Below are 17,151 nucleotides of genomic sequence, written 5' to 3' on the forward strand. Positions count from 1 at the left end.
CTTTTTCACCTTGGTTTAGTCTTCAGTAACAAAGCTGCTTTGCTTTTACAACTTATCTAAAAAACTTAATAAATATCTATTATAAAACCATATTCAATACATCTGGTTACACTAGAGGCCACATCTGGAGTACTGTGATAGGTTTTTTGCCACCCCCCCACCCTACAGAAAGGATGTAGACAAGTTGGAGAAAGTCTAGTGGAGGGCAACAGAAATGGTGAAGGGGTTTGGGAATATGACTTATGCGGACAGGCTGAGGGAAATGGACTTATTTAGTCTGCAGAAGAGAAGACTGAAGGGGGATTTGATAGCATCCTTTAATTACCTGAAGGGGGGGTTGAAAGAGCAGAATTTCTCAACCTATGGTACATGTACCCCTGGGGGGGTACATCAGACGCAGGCAGGGGGTATGTGGGTACCCCAATACTCTCTCTCTCACCCCTTCCTCCTCTCAAAACTATGGAAAAATTTTGGTGGAGTTTAAAAAATTAAATTCCTCAGTGATAATTTGTTGTGCTGTGTTTTGTGCGGCACTGGGTTCAGCCCTCCTAGCTTTGGCCAACATCACCTCAAGCCCAGGTACTTGAGTTGTGCACCCCTGGTATAAACGGTGGCAACCCTTCCCACACCAGATCAGACATCTGTCATATCACGGCCTTATATACACAGCCCTTCTTCCAACATATGGCACACGTTAGTCTAAATATAAAATCCCCTGGAAAATGGAGTGTTGGGGTACTTATCAACATTTTCAGAAGTTAGGGGGTACTTGCTACTTAAAAGGCTGAGAAACACTGAAAGAGGATGGAGCTGGACTGTTCTCAGTGGTGGCAGATAACAAAGGAAGGAGCACTGGTCTCAAGTTGCAGCAGGGAAGTTTAGGTTGAATATTAGGAAAAACTCTCTCACTAGGAGGGTAGTAAAGAACTAGAACAAACTATCTGGAGAAGTTGTGGCATCTCCATCCTTGGAGGTTTTTAAGACCCAGCTAAACAAAACTTTGACTGGGATGATCTGGTTGGGGATGGCCCTGCTTTGACTAGATGTCCTCCTGAGGTCCCTCTCAACCCTAATTTTCTATGATTCCATAATTCTAGTCATTGCTATAAGATGAAGCTGTGATATAGGATATTTGGATTACCTGAAGGCCTTGTGTTCTGTTTAATTGGCTCTCATTATTGGTTAAGCTGAACATGTTGATTGCTTCCTTTACTTCACTGACCAAGCTGGCTGTCACATCTGCACAGGTTCATTCTGTGGTCACTCACAAACAGACTTTGGGGCTTTTCTGCTTGGCCTAGGCCTCTTGAAAATGGCAAAGACTGGTAACAGTCTACTCTAGAAGCCAAGAGCTCCATGTGTCTGCTCCCCTGCTGCCAAACCTTTATATTTGCACTGGTGACTTCTGTAGTGCAGGTGTATGTTTTATTTGCAGAAGTCTGGAGGACAATGACAAACGAAATGCAGAGCAAATAGAATTTAGTGATGGACTAAATGAGAGAATATTATGACCATGTTCCCCACCAGGCCCCTGAGAAGGCCATTGTTGGTATATTATTCCATGTGTTCCTATTCCCACAATGGTTTCTGTCTGCATGATGTCTACATTGGCACAGGAGCATCTCATCCAAGCTAACCCTTTAGAGAGCTCCCCCCACCGAATCACAGGTGGGGGGGCTCGCACTAGCACAAAGGTTTGCTGCCTTGTAAAGGAGGGGAACCAACCTCACTGGGTCAGTAAAGTATCTGCCTTCGCAGCACAGCTGCCTGCTGTTTCTCATCTGCCATAGGGCATCGTTCCAAACCTGTGAAACTGCCAACAGACACAGATGTTTGGCAAGGGCTTGCGTCCACTTTCCCGCCTAGTTGGGAGCTTTATGCCATTGGTAGAGGAGTGCAGCCCTTGTGATGCCCATTCCTATATGTGACAGGCTCAGTGATGGGGGACCTTGTGAAGTTGAGTGAGTCAGTACAGGGGTGGCAGATTTCCAAGGCATGTTTAGGTGATGCAGTAGATGAGGTTGTTAACCCAGTGAGTGATCTGTCGGTCACTGTGCCCCTCCTGTGCTCAGCATGAACCTAAGGCAAAATATGGGTCTTCTATTTATTTTTATGAAGAAGTCCAGGACTATAGGAAGAATTTCTGGACCCAGTCAGTATGAAAGAGCCAATTCATTCATTGTCAGCCAGATTTTCCATTTCTTTGCACTGTCAATAATTATTACTGTTATCATGAAAAAGGGTTTGCTCACCCCTGAATTAAATCCTTCAGAGGAACGCTATAGATATTGGCTTTCTTTGCAAAATCATTGTTTGCTAGATACATGCCACCTACTATTAGCTCTTCTTTCACAGGTAAGAGTACCATAATACATTTTCCTAATAGAGCCACTAGTACAACTTGTCCAAATGGTTTAGTATTATTTCTGCAGAAGAGTCATCACAGTTGGAGAAGCTTGAAGTGTTAAGTTTGTCAGATGCCAGAGGCACATCTATAATTTCAATAAACTGTATCAGGAAACATTGCACCAGCTCAGGAGACTACACCACAAAATGGGTGTAATAGAGCCACCCTAGTACTGCACTGGGTCTCGAGTGTGTCTATTAGCAGGTGCACAATTGTGCACTACAGTGGCTGTATTACATGCCTTTTGGGGTGCATCATACTTGAAGTATGTTTCATTGCAACGCTCCTTAGAGCTGTCCTTTTGACCATGTGGATTTTTCCCCATGTATAAGGTTTGTCTTTTTATTCTCGTGAATAGGCAGTGGCACCTCAGTTCTGCTTCCACTGCAGTCAAATCAATGCTAAGCACTTCTGAAAAATGTCCTTTTACAGAAAAAGGGAGCAACCAGAGGGAATGGTTGTGGGCCTCTCAGTTGGTTTGGCTTAGCTGCTAAAAATTAGCACTGGCCTGCTGGAGTCAACCATGGTCACTGTAGAGACTTTTTGGTATTGGAGTCATTTGTCTCTAGACAAATAACCACTCGCTCTGGACTGCCTGTGACTAAAATGGAGGATTTGGACACTTTGTTAACCGCTACTCCCATCTCCATTTGCAGGAGCAGAACTTGGTTCACTCCAAACAAAGAAATTACCCAACAAAAGTAGAAATTTAGTTGCTTGGTCGTGCAAGGCTGTGCCCCAGGATAAGAGGTGGGGAAATCGGATTTCCAAACAGCCCATAATATAACTAGCTTCTTTCCTTCTCCTCTAACCAGGAGTTTTATGAAAATGTTGTGTTTGCTGATGACCATGGCATGAAATACTAGCAGTATCACATGATACACCTTGCTTAGTAGTTAAACATGCATGTACAGAAGTCATTTTTCTTTGCAGTTCTCTTTTCAAGAATTCACCCTTTTTGGCAAGGCTGGTTTGTTGCAGCTGAATAGAAGTCAACTTGAGATGCTGGAGTAGCTTATAAAACTTTCACTCTTAAAAAGCAATAAAATATATTTGATGTACAGTTTAATCTAAGTGTAGGCACAGCTACAATACAGGGAAATCTTAAGCTATAGCCACCACGATATAAAAGACTGTAGCTGGAGTCAAATACAGAGATCTTTACCTGCCTCTACTCAAAATTACCTTGTTATAAGTGGTTAGCATTCCCCTTTCTGCTGTTGCCTTCATTGCAAGTCCTGTTCCTGCTGAAGCCAATAACTTCAGAAGGAAAGGTACTTGACCCACACTGCACTAGTGGAAGATGCATTGTTTTGGGCAAATGAAAATTAAGACCAGATGGTCACGTTCCAAGGTAGTCTAGCTAATAAATGGCTCTACTCAGTTTCTACAAGATACCTTTATTTTTCTGTTTAAGGTTTATAAAACTCTTACTCAAAATGCAAAGTTCAAAGGTTTTGGTTTTTTTTAACATATATACATTCAAGAAATAAATAACATTCCAAGTCCATATAAAAAAAATACAATATACAAATAGGGCCTTGAGACCACTGTATAAATATGTTATGGTGACCAATCACAGTTACCAAAGTCTTTAATCATTGATGATTGTACATAACCAAGACCAATCACATTATTCTCCAAATGCATATGATGATTTCACTTTAGTTGGCACAGCATCATTAAAAACAGTTGTTGGCCCTTTAAAGTGACCTGGTTGATGAAGGCTTTCAGAATTTAGTGGATCAGGCAGCATCGGCATTGTGCTAAAGGCTGTGCATGTTAAAACCAAACCAAAGCAAAGCATAATCCTAAATACATTAAAAACCCACCCTTCACCCTGCCTGTAACTACACCTATGATTCAGCACAAAGTGCTATAGCGAATCAAATAGCTAGGTGAGAATCTGACACTCAGATCAGTAGCTTCTTGCTGAAATGGAGCCAGATTGATTTGAAGTCACTGATTAAAAAGAGCTTGAAAATGATTTCTGCAGGCAAATATTGTTACACATGCAAAAATAAGCATGTGTGCTCATACAACAGCTGCATTACAACTCCATTCTTCCCAGAGTCAATTGTATCCTCTGAATACTGTTGCTGAAAGCTGTAGAGTTTGTTTGATATGGTTCAATCAATTGCCTTCCTATTATACAATAAATAGATGGGTAGTTGTCATCTAAATCTTTCAGGCCAATAGTGAATAAGTTCTGGACAGTCCCGATTTAGATAATTATATTCAGTAGAACAACCATCTTAGGAACAGCTGTCAACCACATCACTGCTTATTTGGATTTGCTTTTGCTTCTTAAAACAGTGGTGAAATATTGGCCTCTTCACCATACAATGCGTTTGTAACAATATCAGGCAGACCTACAGTAACTGGTTCATGGGAAAAGTGTTGAACAGCATGGAGAGAAGATAGAGTTTATAGAAGAAAACACATTGTGCTTAGTTAAAAAAGACCCTAAAAAACAGACAAACAAAACAAACAGATTTAGACCTTCCATTCTTCCACACAGTTTAGTGCAATTTTAGACCACATAGTACCTCCTATGCTATAGACACAGTGACACGTTTTCAATAGCTTAGTCTCAACTGTTTTGATGTTTAGTAAATTTCTCTCTTCAACCTCCAAGGCATATTGCTGTAGTCAAGGCACAGATTTGTCTCGAATTTGTCCACACTTCCAGTTAATGGAAGCCAAAGTGTGTGTGTGTGTGTGTGTGGGGGGGGGGGGGGGGGGGGGGGGGGAAGGAGAGTGGTGGTGCAGAGCATAAATACAGATCAAGAAATATATGCATCATCAGGTTCATGCACATTAACCAGACTCCCTTAAGGAGGGAGAGTTTAGTCATTTTAATAAGTTACTCTAGGACAGCAACTGAATCCATCAGGATCACTCCTCCACTGCTTGCATCAGCTCCGAGACATGCTGTCCTCCATAGTGAGTTTTCTTAAGTGCTGCTGAGACAGACTGTGCAGGAGTGTGTCGTCTTTTCACTACCGTAGCCTTCTCTATGCATTTTGATTTCGTGTTTAGTCCTTGCGTGCAAGTCTGCAGAGAAGCCTTCAGAGCAGATTCAAGGCTGACCTAAGGAAAGGAGCAGAAATACCTAGTGAACTGAAGAGTTGGAACATTTTTGATCTTCTGCATTTGGAAAAAGGGTTAGTAGGACAGATCTGGACATATTGTGGACAAACTAGAGACTAGGAGCAGTTTAGCATTTGATCCTGCTTGGAAAGTGTCTAATAGTGTTCAGACAATTGGAAACTGTTGTGGAAACCCAAGTTTATACCAAGTGTAATATGCACTTAGATTTACAGATGGCTGTCATGAAAGTCTGAATCCCTGGATTTGAGTCTGCACAGTCTGTTGCATTCAGGAATGGATTAATAGATTTGTAAGCAGAAGGCTCTCCAGATATGGCAACATGGTAGTTCCTGCCCCACTGAACTGTGAAATGCTGTTTGCTGCACAGAAGTACCTATCAAGGGCCTGGTTCTTACGTGTTTGTTTATGGAGTAAGCTTATTTCACATGGAGAGTGATGTATTCCAGCCCCCAAAACAATTTCCAAGTATGATCCTTCACCCTTGGGAAGAATCAAATTTACCAGCTAATTATCTGTGGACATTACCACAGCCTCCACTCTACCTGCTGGGATAGCTATAGGTACTGTATTTCTTTCTACCACTGTATGTTCCAATATAAAAGTTTTTATGGGAAAGCAGTTGGCCTTTTCCTAGAATTTATCTGTGAAACCATAAATTGTCCTACTATTTTACAATTTTGCTAAACTTGGCATTTGATATCAAATCATGGCTCATTTGAAAGAAAATGTTGCCACTCATTTGACAGCGACTGTGCAAGCAAGCTTTTCCACAGAGCTCTGTGGCAAAGCTCTGAAGTTTTAAACACTGCACACAGTTTGGTATCAAACAAGCTCTGCTCTACCAGTCTGGACTTTAAGAGCAAATTGAATAGATGTTAGGCCTAAGTTTCTACTGGAGCTTCTTTGAAAAGCAGCTGAGTGACCAAAGATCCTTGTTACTAGACACCAGACTGAATGAGTGTCATATTTTGGGCACCAGCCCTAGTAGATTGAAAGGGTGCACTAGAATTAGGAGTACTAGATGTATGTGAGGGAGGGGAAGAAAGGAGGGTAGGGTGAGGAAGAGGGTGGCTTGGTTAGAAGAGGCCAGGTTAGAAGATCATATTGTATCTTCTAGCTTTAAAATCCTATTACTCTACTTTGCAGATTGCTGTAGATCTGCAATCTATAGATGTAAGTTTACAATATACTTTGTAAATTGCTGTATACATGTCTAGACAGGCCAATTATGTTTTTAAAACATATCTTCAGTGTTTTAGGAATCTTGTGTTAACTGCAGAAGTGTTCATGGTGGACATTCCTATAATCTTGGGAAATATGGGATAATACCACATAATAAAAGGACTGAGAAAGAAAAAAAACCTGTTCAGTCAGAGGCACCAGACAGTAGGTTTTTGAACAGTTGGTTTCTACCCTACCTAGGACGAATTTTTGTTTGCCATCCATCTCTACATTTCACAAACCAGAGCTCTTTGCCAGGAGAGATGTCTGTCTGATGAAGGTCCTCAGCACAGAAAGTAAACCTGGAAGGAAGAACCAGAAGCCATGAACAGAGGTTATCTATATATAATAATGCAAGTTCCTTATATATATTTTTTGGAAAGTAATTATGAAAGACTCATATAGAATCTCAGCTTTCTGAAAGAACAAACCACGTCAAGTCTAACAAGAGTGACCTCAGATTGGGAGTAAGGAAGGAGTTCCTCCTCCACCTTGGCATCTAACTAGTATCACCATTAGCACCAATACCACCATGGGGTTGATGTCAAAATGACAGCCTGTGCTGAAATCGGAGTCACTTCCACATGAAGAATGCTACTGTAGCATTCCTCCTGCAGTGGAAATATGACCGTCTTCCACCTGCTACTGAAGGACATTCAAGATAATCTTGTGCAGTGCTTTAGCTTTTAAATAGTGGGGGTAATTAAAGACCAAGACCTTGATATGCAGATCTCAGAGAACAGTGCCAAAACAATTAAAATTCTTCATAAGCACTAAGATATTGCTCTGGTGCAGAGGGCTTTGAAGAGTCTGGGCAGGTTGTACAAACATTTTGTAAACTGCATTTTAAACTGTGAATTGCACACAATAGGTCTGGGTTTCTTGTATGGACAGAATAAAATTAAAATCAGCAATGTAACGGCATGATGGGGAGTGTGGTCATATGTGCTCAGCATCTTTACAAGTTGAGGGTTACTGGAGTGCATTTGCTCTTTAAGGACTCCTATATGAATCTCAACTAATCCGTAGTCCCCTGTTGCTTGAATGACCAGTATGTTTAGTGCTACCATTACTTGCATTCCAAAGCTGGGTGTCAAGCTGTTAGTTAACCCAGTGTATTAACTCATTAAACCTCTGCAAACACTACAAAAATTGCCATGATTTTTGCCAAACTATGGTGTATTTGTTTTTGGCATTCTTTCAACAGAGGAACATTTGATGCTTTAATGGCCCTCTGCCCCATCCCCACTTATGTTAGTGAAAGGGGAGACGATAGCAACACTTTTGTTAACAAGAAACAAGCTACACCAAACAGAACCAAGCAATATTCTTTTAAATTTAGGCTTTCAGTGAAACTGCTGTTCTTCCACCCAGCAGCGTCACCATTATCAACCATTAAACTATACTAGTGTCAATGGACATATTCACTGCCTGTACAACTGGAGTTCCCCAGTTGGTCAACATTTAGAGACTTTTTCTTGGTGTCCTCAATACATCTTGAATATCCCTTTGAATGAGGACTCAAACCCACTCCAGGGCATGAACACACTATAAAAGAATAATCTTTCTACTTACTTCTGTTGAGTTTCCCCAGACTTCACACGTATACGTCTGATGTGCAGCTCCTTGGAGGAATTCTCAGGTTGGGACCAGTAACTCTTGAACTGTTTCCACAGACTGTACCAGGACTGAGATGACCCTTCCCAAGTAAGCTTGATCTTTAAGAGATCACCAATATCTTCTTCAGTATAAACCAGGAAACTGTTTGTGAAATTCAGGCCAATTTGGTCAAGTCTGAAAGACAAGCAGAGAACTCAGCCTTGTTTCCTCATTGAGACTAACAAGAAGAAGCTGTATTAGACAAATGTGTTGAAAATGAAGAGCTTTACAGTGCATCAGGCATTCCACAAAGCTGCTTAACTCCAGGCTCTTGTTAGTTCCTGGTGTGAGTAAAGAAAGTGAACTCAGATCTCTGGTTTAGCAATGTTGCTATGAGGCACCACACCTCAGGCTCTCCTCTGCCTTCGGTGATGAAAAATGAGTGTCAGATGTGGGTTGCAAGCCAGGCCAAACCCATGCAGCTGCTCTATCTGGCCTGCTAGGCTACTGGCAAGCCATCAGAAGTTGGGTGTGACCTGCCACTGAATCCAAGGCCCCACTGGCCATGTCTGTTGGCAGTGATCTAAGATTGCTGCTGCCACCTGGAACCCTTTCTTCAAACCTGCTGCCACCACCAGACCCTCCCCTCCAGACCTCTTGCTGCTACTGCCACCACCGCTGCTCCCCAGTGCCCCAAGCTGGATCTGGCCTACAGGGAGCCCCAAGGCAAGTTTGACACCCTGAACCAAGACACATTTGCTGGACACTTGCTTCTTCTAAAGCAAAGATGTGTAATTCCAGAAGAGGAATTTGTTCCTGTGGGTCAGAATAGGGAAGGGAGTAAATTGCTCTTCACTTACATTTCCAGAGAGAGGGGTTGAGAGTCTCCGTTCGTGCCGTGAAGGGTAACCAAGAAGGTAGGCTCAGTTTCTCCTAAGTTTTTATAGCTGAAAACATGCATTTTCATCTGATAATGGTAAACTAGAGCGAGAGAGAAAGAAAGAGAGAAATATACTTTACAACCACGTTTGCAAACAGAGGTATCCATCTATTCCATTACTAACATACTAGTTGCCAGACACTTAATCTTTTCCATATCAAAATAGCATTGATAGGTGGAAAAAGCATCTTGGCTCAGATTAGTGACTTACTTAGCCAAAGATGAAACTCCAGGACTCCATCATTTAGCTTGGAGGGCTTCTTGAATCTTGTATTAAAATACCCCCACACCATTTTGTGTCTAGAATGAGCAACACTTTCTAATGGGAGCAGATAGAGAGTCAGGGGTACCCTTATTTTAGTGTAAAGGGAGGAATGGTCATTTTCTTCCGTAACACAAAGAGGTGCTGCCTCACAACCTTGAAGTGAATATTGGACCTGGATATTTTAAATCAACGCAGATGTGGCCTCCAGTACTTTCATTTCTGCCAAACTGTCAGTGTCAGAATATTAACACTTAGAGGAAGACGGTCATCCCCACAGATCAGCACTGTCTTTCAAGTTAATCCCATTAGATAGGTACCTCTGAAAGGCATGTCAGCTCTGGTTTTTAAGTACATCTTGCTGTTCCTTTTATTCCTCATTTTCTTAGCGTTGTAGCCAATGCTGTTGCAGCGGTTCTTTCGGCAGCTCAGACAGATTCCCTTCTTGAAACGGCTGGAATTTGTGCACTGAAAAGCAAAGCTCCGCTTATCTTGGTTCACAAGAGAGTCCACAAAGAGGTGCACAGATCGTTCATGTTCACATTTCACAACATCCCCAATACCTAAATAAAAAGGAGAAGGTTGTGGTTGAAAGGCACAGTTCAGCCATTTGCCACCCCAACAGATACTTCAGTGAGCCAGGCCATTTCCTATTTAAAATTAAATTATTTTGGCCAAAAAACAGCTACATTTTTCAAATAAGCATAGTTCAAGACAGTAATACAAGACATTTGGACAAAACAGTCTGTCACTTTAAAAATCATTTTGCTGTAGAGGCAGAGAAGAAGTTTTCAGAGCCAGCAAAATATGGCATTGATTAATGTCCTGGAGTAGAAATTGGTCTGAGCTCATGAAGTTTTATAGTAAATTTACTGGAAAATACTCTAGCCTCATCTCTTGGAGGCAAAGAGGCATTGAAATGAACCCCCTATTAGGCAGCAGCTTTGTTGTTATACTATCCTCTGCCTTTGAGCAGATGGGGAACCCCCTTTGCAAGTCAGCTTGAGGAGTAGAGGTTGCTCTAACTAAACAGAGTGTTTGTCAGAACTTACTCCCATACGCGATTGCTCCCAGAACATCTCTTAATCCACAACCAGGCTGGAAATCGCCCCCATTGGGGTAGATATCAATGTGACCCACAGGCATCTGGATCCCAATGCTGACGCCCAGCGTTTCTCTCGTATATGTATGAAGGACATCCACGAAGTCTGCATCATCAGGGGAGAGGCGTCTGTGAGGTTCAACTCCTTCAAACATAGGGCCAGCTGGATCCAAGCCTAGCGTGTTAAGGAGAACACAAGAGACACCAGATAAACACTGTTATGTATAACACTGGCAACGGCCAAAAGGTCTGCGAGACTTTCCTAAGGATGGTGATGCAACCAGTTCCTATCCCAGAAAGCATACCTCTAGACTTTCATAAAATCCATCATCAGAATTAAGTGAAAGAATAATTAGCCAAGGGATCTTGGGATGAATAGTACAAATACTGGAATGCATTAATACTTCAGGTCTGCCCTAGTTATTTATGGACATATCTTCACAAATCCGCTGTGCTTTTAAATAATGCAACAAATAAATTATTTCAAGTGTAGCGAGTTAGACATTTCAGTGCTCAGAGACCAAGTCACATTGGCCATTGACATTAAAGGGGTCAGTGTGGGGTACTCCAGGACAGGCCCCTTTATAAGAAAAAGAACCAGCTGTTCACATTTAGCCAATTGTTCTCTGAAAGACTGAGATGAGGTGGTTTGGTATGACTCTAATTAACCACCCTTGGAGCATAAATGTAAAGGGGACTTAGTGGGAGTTTGTTCCGAGCAGTACTCCTCAGAGACTGGGCCCTAGTTGCAGAGGAAGCCTCTTTTCTTTTTTTAGTAAAGAAAAGTCAGTCCAGATGAACATGTGCAGGCATAAGAGACCTAACTTCACAACAAACTCAGTGGTATCGGAAGGGAGAGGAGTAGAAGTCAGTACTTAAACTGTCTCCTCTGCCTCATGTGAGTTCAGCAAGCAATTGGGAAGAAAGAATGGTAGGGGAAGGGAAAGTCAGTTAGTCTCAAGGATCCAGCATAACTAAAAAGTAAAGACATGCTAGTACCTTAAACACTAGGAAGTTTCCTTATGGTATTGAGCAGGGGTCAGTAGCCTTTTGCTGCTGTGGGCCACAGCTTGCGATCCAGCTGTGGCTGCAAGCCAAAATCCACCTCCCTTCCCTCCCCGCCAGCAGCCAGCTGCCTGCACTCACTCACGGCAGATTCCCAGTTCCTCTGTAGCAAGGGAAGTGCAGATGTGGTGAGCAGTAGGCTCTGCAGCTGAGGGGAGCACTACAGGGGAGATGCTTAGCATGGTGCAGCTCTGTGCCCCTGATACCTTGTGTTGGAATGGATCATCCTGGGCTGGATTAGACCTCATCACAGGTCAGATCTAGCCTGCAGGCTATAGGTTACAGATCCTTGGTATGAGGACCAGAGAAAAGATAGCTAGCTGGTTCTTTAAGACTAGTAGCTAAAGATAAGTGAAAACCGGGGCTATCTAGACCATCCAAAATTTTGAAACCAAATCCCCACTACCTGTTCCCATTTGGCCCTTATGTCCCCAAATAGAGGAATTGACTTTTGGAGATCACCGCATTTGATGATAAATTTCCAGTGCTTCCCAGTGTTACACATTGGTTTATTCAAACTGTAGCATTATCTGCTTTCCCCTATTACAGGTACTGGCGTTATTGCTAGAATTTCTTATCCCCTCCTAAACAGATAAGGAAGGCACATGGTTGTAGTGTAGGCAATGTACTCTTCTGAAGACAACCCTCCCCACCATGTTTCTAAACAATCCTTGCAAGGCTGGAAGATCCAAATCCTCTCATATGGAGAGAGGAGTTTTGGTAGGATACCGACCTGCAAAACTAGTGGAACTCTGCTAGCAAGTAGGTTGCAGGGGACAGAGGAGGTGTCAAAAATGAAGGGTACAGTTTAATAACTGATGTGAGCCAAATGGGAAACAAGTTACTGTCACAGCCAAGTTAGCTTATATATGGGGACTATACAGTAGGCATCTCTACCAAATAGAAATGTAAGATTTTGATAACAAGGGTATGAGAATAGGCCAGTGTTTAGCCAACACATATTGGGTCCTATAGGAGTTTGTGAAAGCAGATTTTTCCATTTCAAGAGAAAGTCTCGTGACTAATATTAAAAGAATCCCACAGCAATAATATTTTGCAGAAGGGGGAGAGACCCAATGTCAGTTTAGTATCCAAAATGTAAATCTGATTGGAGATGAATACAAGAAATTATCATGAGTAGGATTCTTTAATCATTTTAACTTTAGATGAATTAACCTAGAAGAGGATCTCTCTGCAGGGTACTGATATTTGATGAGATGCCCAAGTGCCAACAGCAGTTCTAGCATAGTCTTACCTGTAATTCTGCCTACTGTCCCAGCTGCATAGTTACCAACATAGCCAGCAACATGGGCACCAAGACTGTACCCAATTAAGTGAACATTTTCAAACTGAAGGTATTGTTTTTCCTGCAATTTGAAAAATGCTTAAATTAGCTGCGTTTTCAGAATAACTGGTATGCATCCTACCTAAGCAAAGGAACTTGAAGCTGCAAAATTCACATCCTAGACATTCCTAGAATTGGAGGCTTAATCCAAAAAATGTTTCTAGTCTTGCAGTGTTTTTGAGGCATTAGCAAAAGGATCCTGTAGTTTGTAGGTTTAGTCATCATTGTTCGACTCATCTAACCTCTTGTCACACCGAAGATAGCTTTAAAAAGGGCATATCTGGAATAGTGAATCTGAGTGTCAGGTCAAACCAACATTTTGGGTGCCTATACACAAGCAGCAAGGCTGCTTCGACACACTGTAATTAAAGTGCGTCAGAGCAGACTCTATTAATAGAATCTGCTGGAGCATCGTAATTACTGCACTCCAGCAGACTCCAGCATCTCGTGCATCAGTGTCCCTGTGCTTAAAAATGGCAATGGAGCATTTTAACTAAAGCTTGTTCAATGAGCTTTCATTAAAGCACCTCTGCCACCATTTTTAAGCATGGGGACACTGATACACAAGATACTCTGGGTGCTTTAATTACAGCAGCTCTCAGAGCCTCTCTATTTAAAGTGCCTCCCCCCCAGCCCCACTACTGGAGCACATGTATAAACATCCTTTGTTTTCAACATCAGGCTTTAGTTGTGCTCAGCCCCCGTGGCGGCGGTTCTTTCTGCCCTAACACTTCTGGCTGCCACTGCCAGGGTCTTTACCACCAGCCCTGCTGTCTAGGCACCTAAGCCTGTCTGACCTGCACCCACTGCCAGGGTGCCAGATGGAGTGGGTGGGCTGGGTCTCCCTGGAGATTGGCCCAGGACCCCCACAGGCAGGGCACACTTAGCTAGGAGGATGGGATGGGGCCACAGGTAGATGGGGGGGTAGTATCCAGGAGTGGGAAAGGCAGACAGGATCACAGGGTGATGACAGCATGGGGTTGGGGCCAGGGGCAGGGCTGCGATCAGCTGCTGGCACATCTCTGAGACAAGTGCTGGTTCCCTGCAGAACCGGTGCCCGTTGCAACGACATGCAGGGACCAGGTCATGGCTTTGCCTCTGCCTCTGAGCCTGGTACTAGCCCCATGGCATCACTGCCCTGCAATCCCAACCCCAGCTCTGGCACCACTGGTCCCATTCCTGGACACTGCCCTCCACCTACCTGTGGCCCCATTTCATCTGTCTAGCTGAATGTGCCCTGCCCAGTTTATCTGGCACCCCTGGTAGTGAATATGAAGCTGGATAGGATCAACTGGCATCTTCCTGGCCACCCTCTTTTCCCCCAGGAAGTGTAAACAGCTGTGATGGGGGGCTGAGGCCAGGTCAGCATCCCATCCCCCTGGCTCTCAACAGCTCACCAAAAAACTTCTTAAGTGGCCCTCCAGTCCAAATAATTGGCCAGCCCTGTGATAAGGCATGTCTTCGGTAAACAGAGATGCACCTGCATGCACCAGGACTGAATGTGCCACGTCTACAATTACACTGATGTCTTCCATGGTCCCGACTGTTAGAACTGCTATACTCTGTACCCTTGTGCAGCTGTCATTTGTGGTGCCCTGTGGTAGTTTTACCTGTAACCAGTTGAGCAACTTTGCAGTTCTTTGTCCAACCACCTTTGTGTTGTTCACAGCATCTGTATAGAGTTGATGGGCAAGTACCAGCCAGTCTACCACCACCACATTAGCATCCTTTTCTCTGTTCTGGAGGGCAGACACTAGGCTGCCCAGCCACTTTTCAAATATGCCACTCATCTATCAACAGAATTAAAATGTTAGTACGTCCTGGTCACAGAAAGCCAGATAGACACAATCTACAAGGTTCACCTTAAACTTTAAAGTATACGTACACAACTTATTACGTGTAAGATCACCAGTAGGTGCCAATTTCTTTCTGCATGTTGCCCTTGATGTAAGAAATGCAAGTTTCCAGACAGGCTGTAGAAGAATATTGCTTTCTAGAGTGAAAGGTGATAGGTTTTTTGTTGAGTGGGAATTGCAGCACTGCTAGACTGATCTAGTCTTCCTGCAACTAGTTACTCAAGAAATGGGAGAGGAAGACTTGGTAAAGTCAGCCAACCAATTTCAGCATGCTTTCTGCATTTCTTTACCAGTTGCAACAAGAAACAATAAATAGGAGCTGCTGCAGAGTTTAAATTACAGGATCTTTAAAATAAATGTCTCCAGCGCCAAGTGGTGTCTTAAACTGCACACCTGATCGCATTTCCATAGCTTCATTTAGAAAGTAGAGTTACTTTGGTCAGGTTCATATAGTACAAATATGAAGTGATGCTGAAAGACTGTGGCCAGACAACAGGATTTTCCAGAATTTAAGTCTTAGCAGCACCATGTTACTATTTCTAATGATGCCTTCAAGCATTGATACTAGGAGACTGCTGAGCTCAGAACATGATGATTTCAGTGTCCCATGTGCTTTAGACAACGATGGAAACTCAAGCAGTGCATACAATTAAGCAGAATAAAGAAAATATTGCCTCAAGCTACATAGATGTCTCCATACTTACTGTCCATCCGTGAATAATAAAGAAGGTTTTAGCTGTCGCATTGAATTTGCAGTCCTCCAGGCATTTTTCTTGGTCTACAGAGAGATAGCAGCCTTCATTCTCTGGACATGTTGAAGAGAGAAGATTAAACTTCACTTGCAGTCTTTGAGAGTGTGCAGCCGTGGTGTCATCTGGTAACAGATCAAAGGATGGGCACATAATTCCTCTTGGGTGTTATTCAGCCAAACAGGTGCAAGGCAGGATACAAATTTTAACAGAGACAGCATTTTTAAGAGTGCAGTTGCTTTGCATGTCAAGCAAGGCTGTGTGGGAGGTTTTGCGCTTATAATCCACCTTGAACCGCCACACCTTTGGTTTATCACCTACGCACACTGCTGCTACAGAAAGGAGCATTTTAAGCACCACATGGCATAGCGTTAGAAAGAGCTGCCTAGAGAGGACGCCTGCCTCTCAGACAAGCCCTCGCCTCCACCCTGTACAAGCGATTCAAGTCAGACACCCCTTGGCTTGTCACGCATCCAGTAGAGCAGCATTTTCCAGCTCAGCAGCTGGCTTGCTGCTGTCAAAAGCCCAAAGGTTCATGCTGCACACTTCAAAAGCTTTGGAAAACAGATCTCCCCGTACCACCCAAACTCTGCTGAACCCAGGGGATTCCTTAATAGGAGACTGGGACTTCAGCCACTTTGCTCCAACCAAAGCTCACGCAGAATCACAAACATTATCGCAGACTCTCTCCTTCACATTTTGGAAAGCTGCCCAATTGCTTCAGCGCACTACCCACAGGAGTAGCAAGGCATTATCTTGCTTTGAAATGTTACAGATTACAGGGGAGGGAAAGAGACAGAGAAGGGAGGAAATCGTTTTGTGGGACAAGCTGCCAGGTGCACGAGCAGCATGCCCTCATTAGGGTTTTAGCTGCAGCGGGGTCAACACACGCAAGCTGGGTGCTGCCAATCACCAAGACAGTCCAACTTTTCCAGGGTTCAGACAACTCCAGAAAAGCTAAATGCCCGCAGACAACCCTGCGCTCTTACTAGAGCCGTCACTCGGGGGAGCTTTGAGCCAGGGACACGGGTCTTGCCCTGGTCCTGGCTGGAAGCGGAGGTAGCCCTGGGCGCACAAGTGCCGCTCTGCGGTTCTCAACCTTTCCCTTCATTTGCGGAGCCCTGAAAAAAGTTTCAAGCGGAGGCGCGAATGGCCATTACTTCTGGCGGATCACTCGCCCACAGGCAGCCCCCTCCAGCAGCAAGTGCTTTTGGGGGGGAAGGTCGGCGCAGGGACCATGGTTGTGGCAGGATCCCCCCAGCTCCCCCGCGCCCCGGCACCCACTTACTGCGGCGGAGGCGGCCCGGGGAGGCGCCGGCGGCCGCGAGGCAGAGCAGCACGGCGAGCGCCCACATGGCTGCAGCCAACTGCCCGCGCGCTGCTGCGCCGCCGCCCGCCCCGGCCTGCCTTTAACGCGCGACGTCACCTGATTCTGGCCCAGCGGCTCCGCCGCGCCATTGGTCGCGCCCCCCGTGACGCCACCGCCGCTCT

The 17,151-nt window shown here is 44.0% G+C and overlaps 1 protein-coding gene and 1 long non-coding RNA gene across 2 annotated transcripts in view; one reads left to right on the top strand and one right to left on the bottom strand.

Moving 5' to 3' along the window:
* LOC106738502 (uncharacterized) overlaps positions 1-17,151 on the top strand; it is a 72,985-nt gene that overhangs the window by 33,626 nt on the left and 22,208 nt on the right. The window lies entirely within an intron of this gene.
* Positions 3,788-17,049, bottom strand: LIPG (lipase G, endothelial type). Its single transcript, XM_006258312.4, has 10 exons — positions 16,949-17,049; positions 15,616-15,785; positions 14,666-14,845; positions 12,966-13,077; positions 10,596-10,820; positions 9,864-10,106; positions 9,202-9,322; positions 8,318-8,536; positions 6,940-7,044; positions 3,788-5,500 (listed from the first exon to the last, which is right to left on the bottom strand). The coding sequence occupies exons 1-10, from the start codon at positions 17,013-17,015 to the stop codon at positions 5,479-5,481; spliced, it is 1,464 nt and encodes a 487-aa protein (XP_006258374.2). The 5' UTR covers positions 17,016-17,049; the 3' UTR covers positions 3,788-5,478.

Source organism: Alligator mississippiensis, chromosome 3, assembly GCF_030867095.1.
Source record: "Alligator mississippiensis isolate rAllMis1 chromosome 3, rAllMis1, whole genome shotgun sequence".
Lineage (NCBI taxonomy): Eukaryota > Metazoa > Chordata > Crocodylia > Alligatoridae > Alligator > Alligator mississippiensis.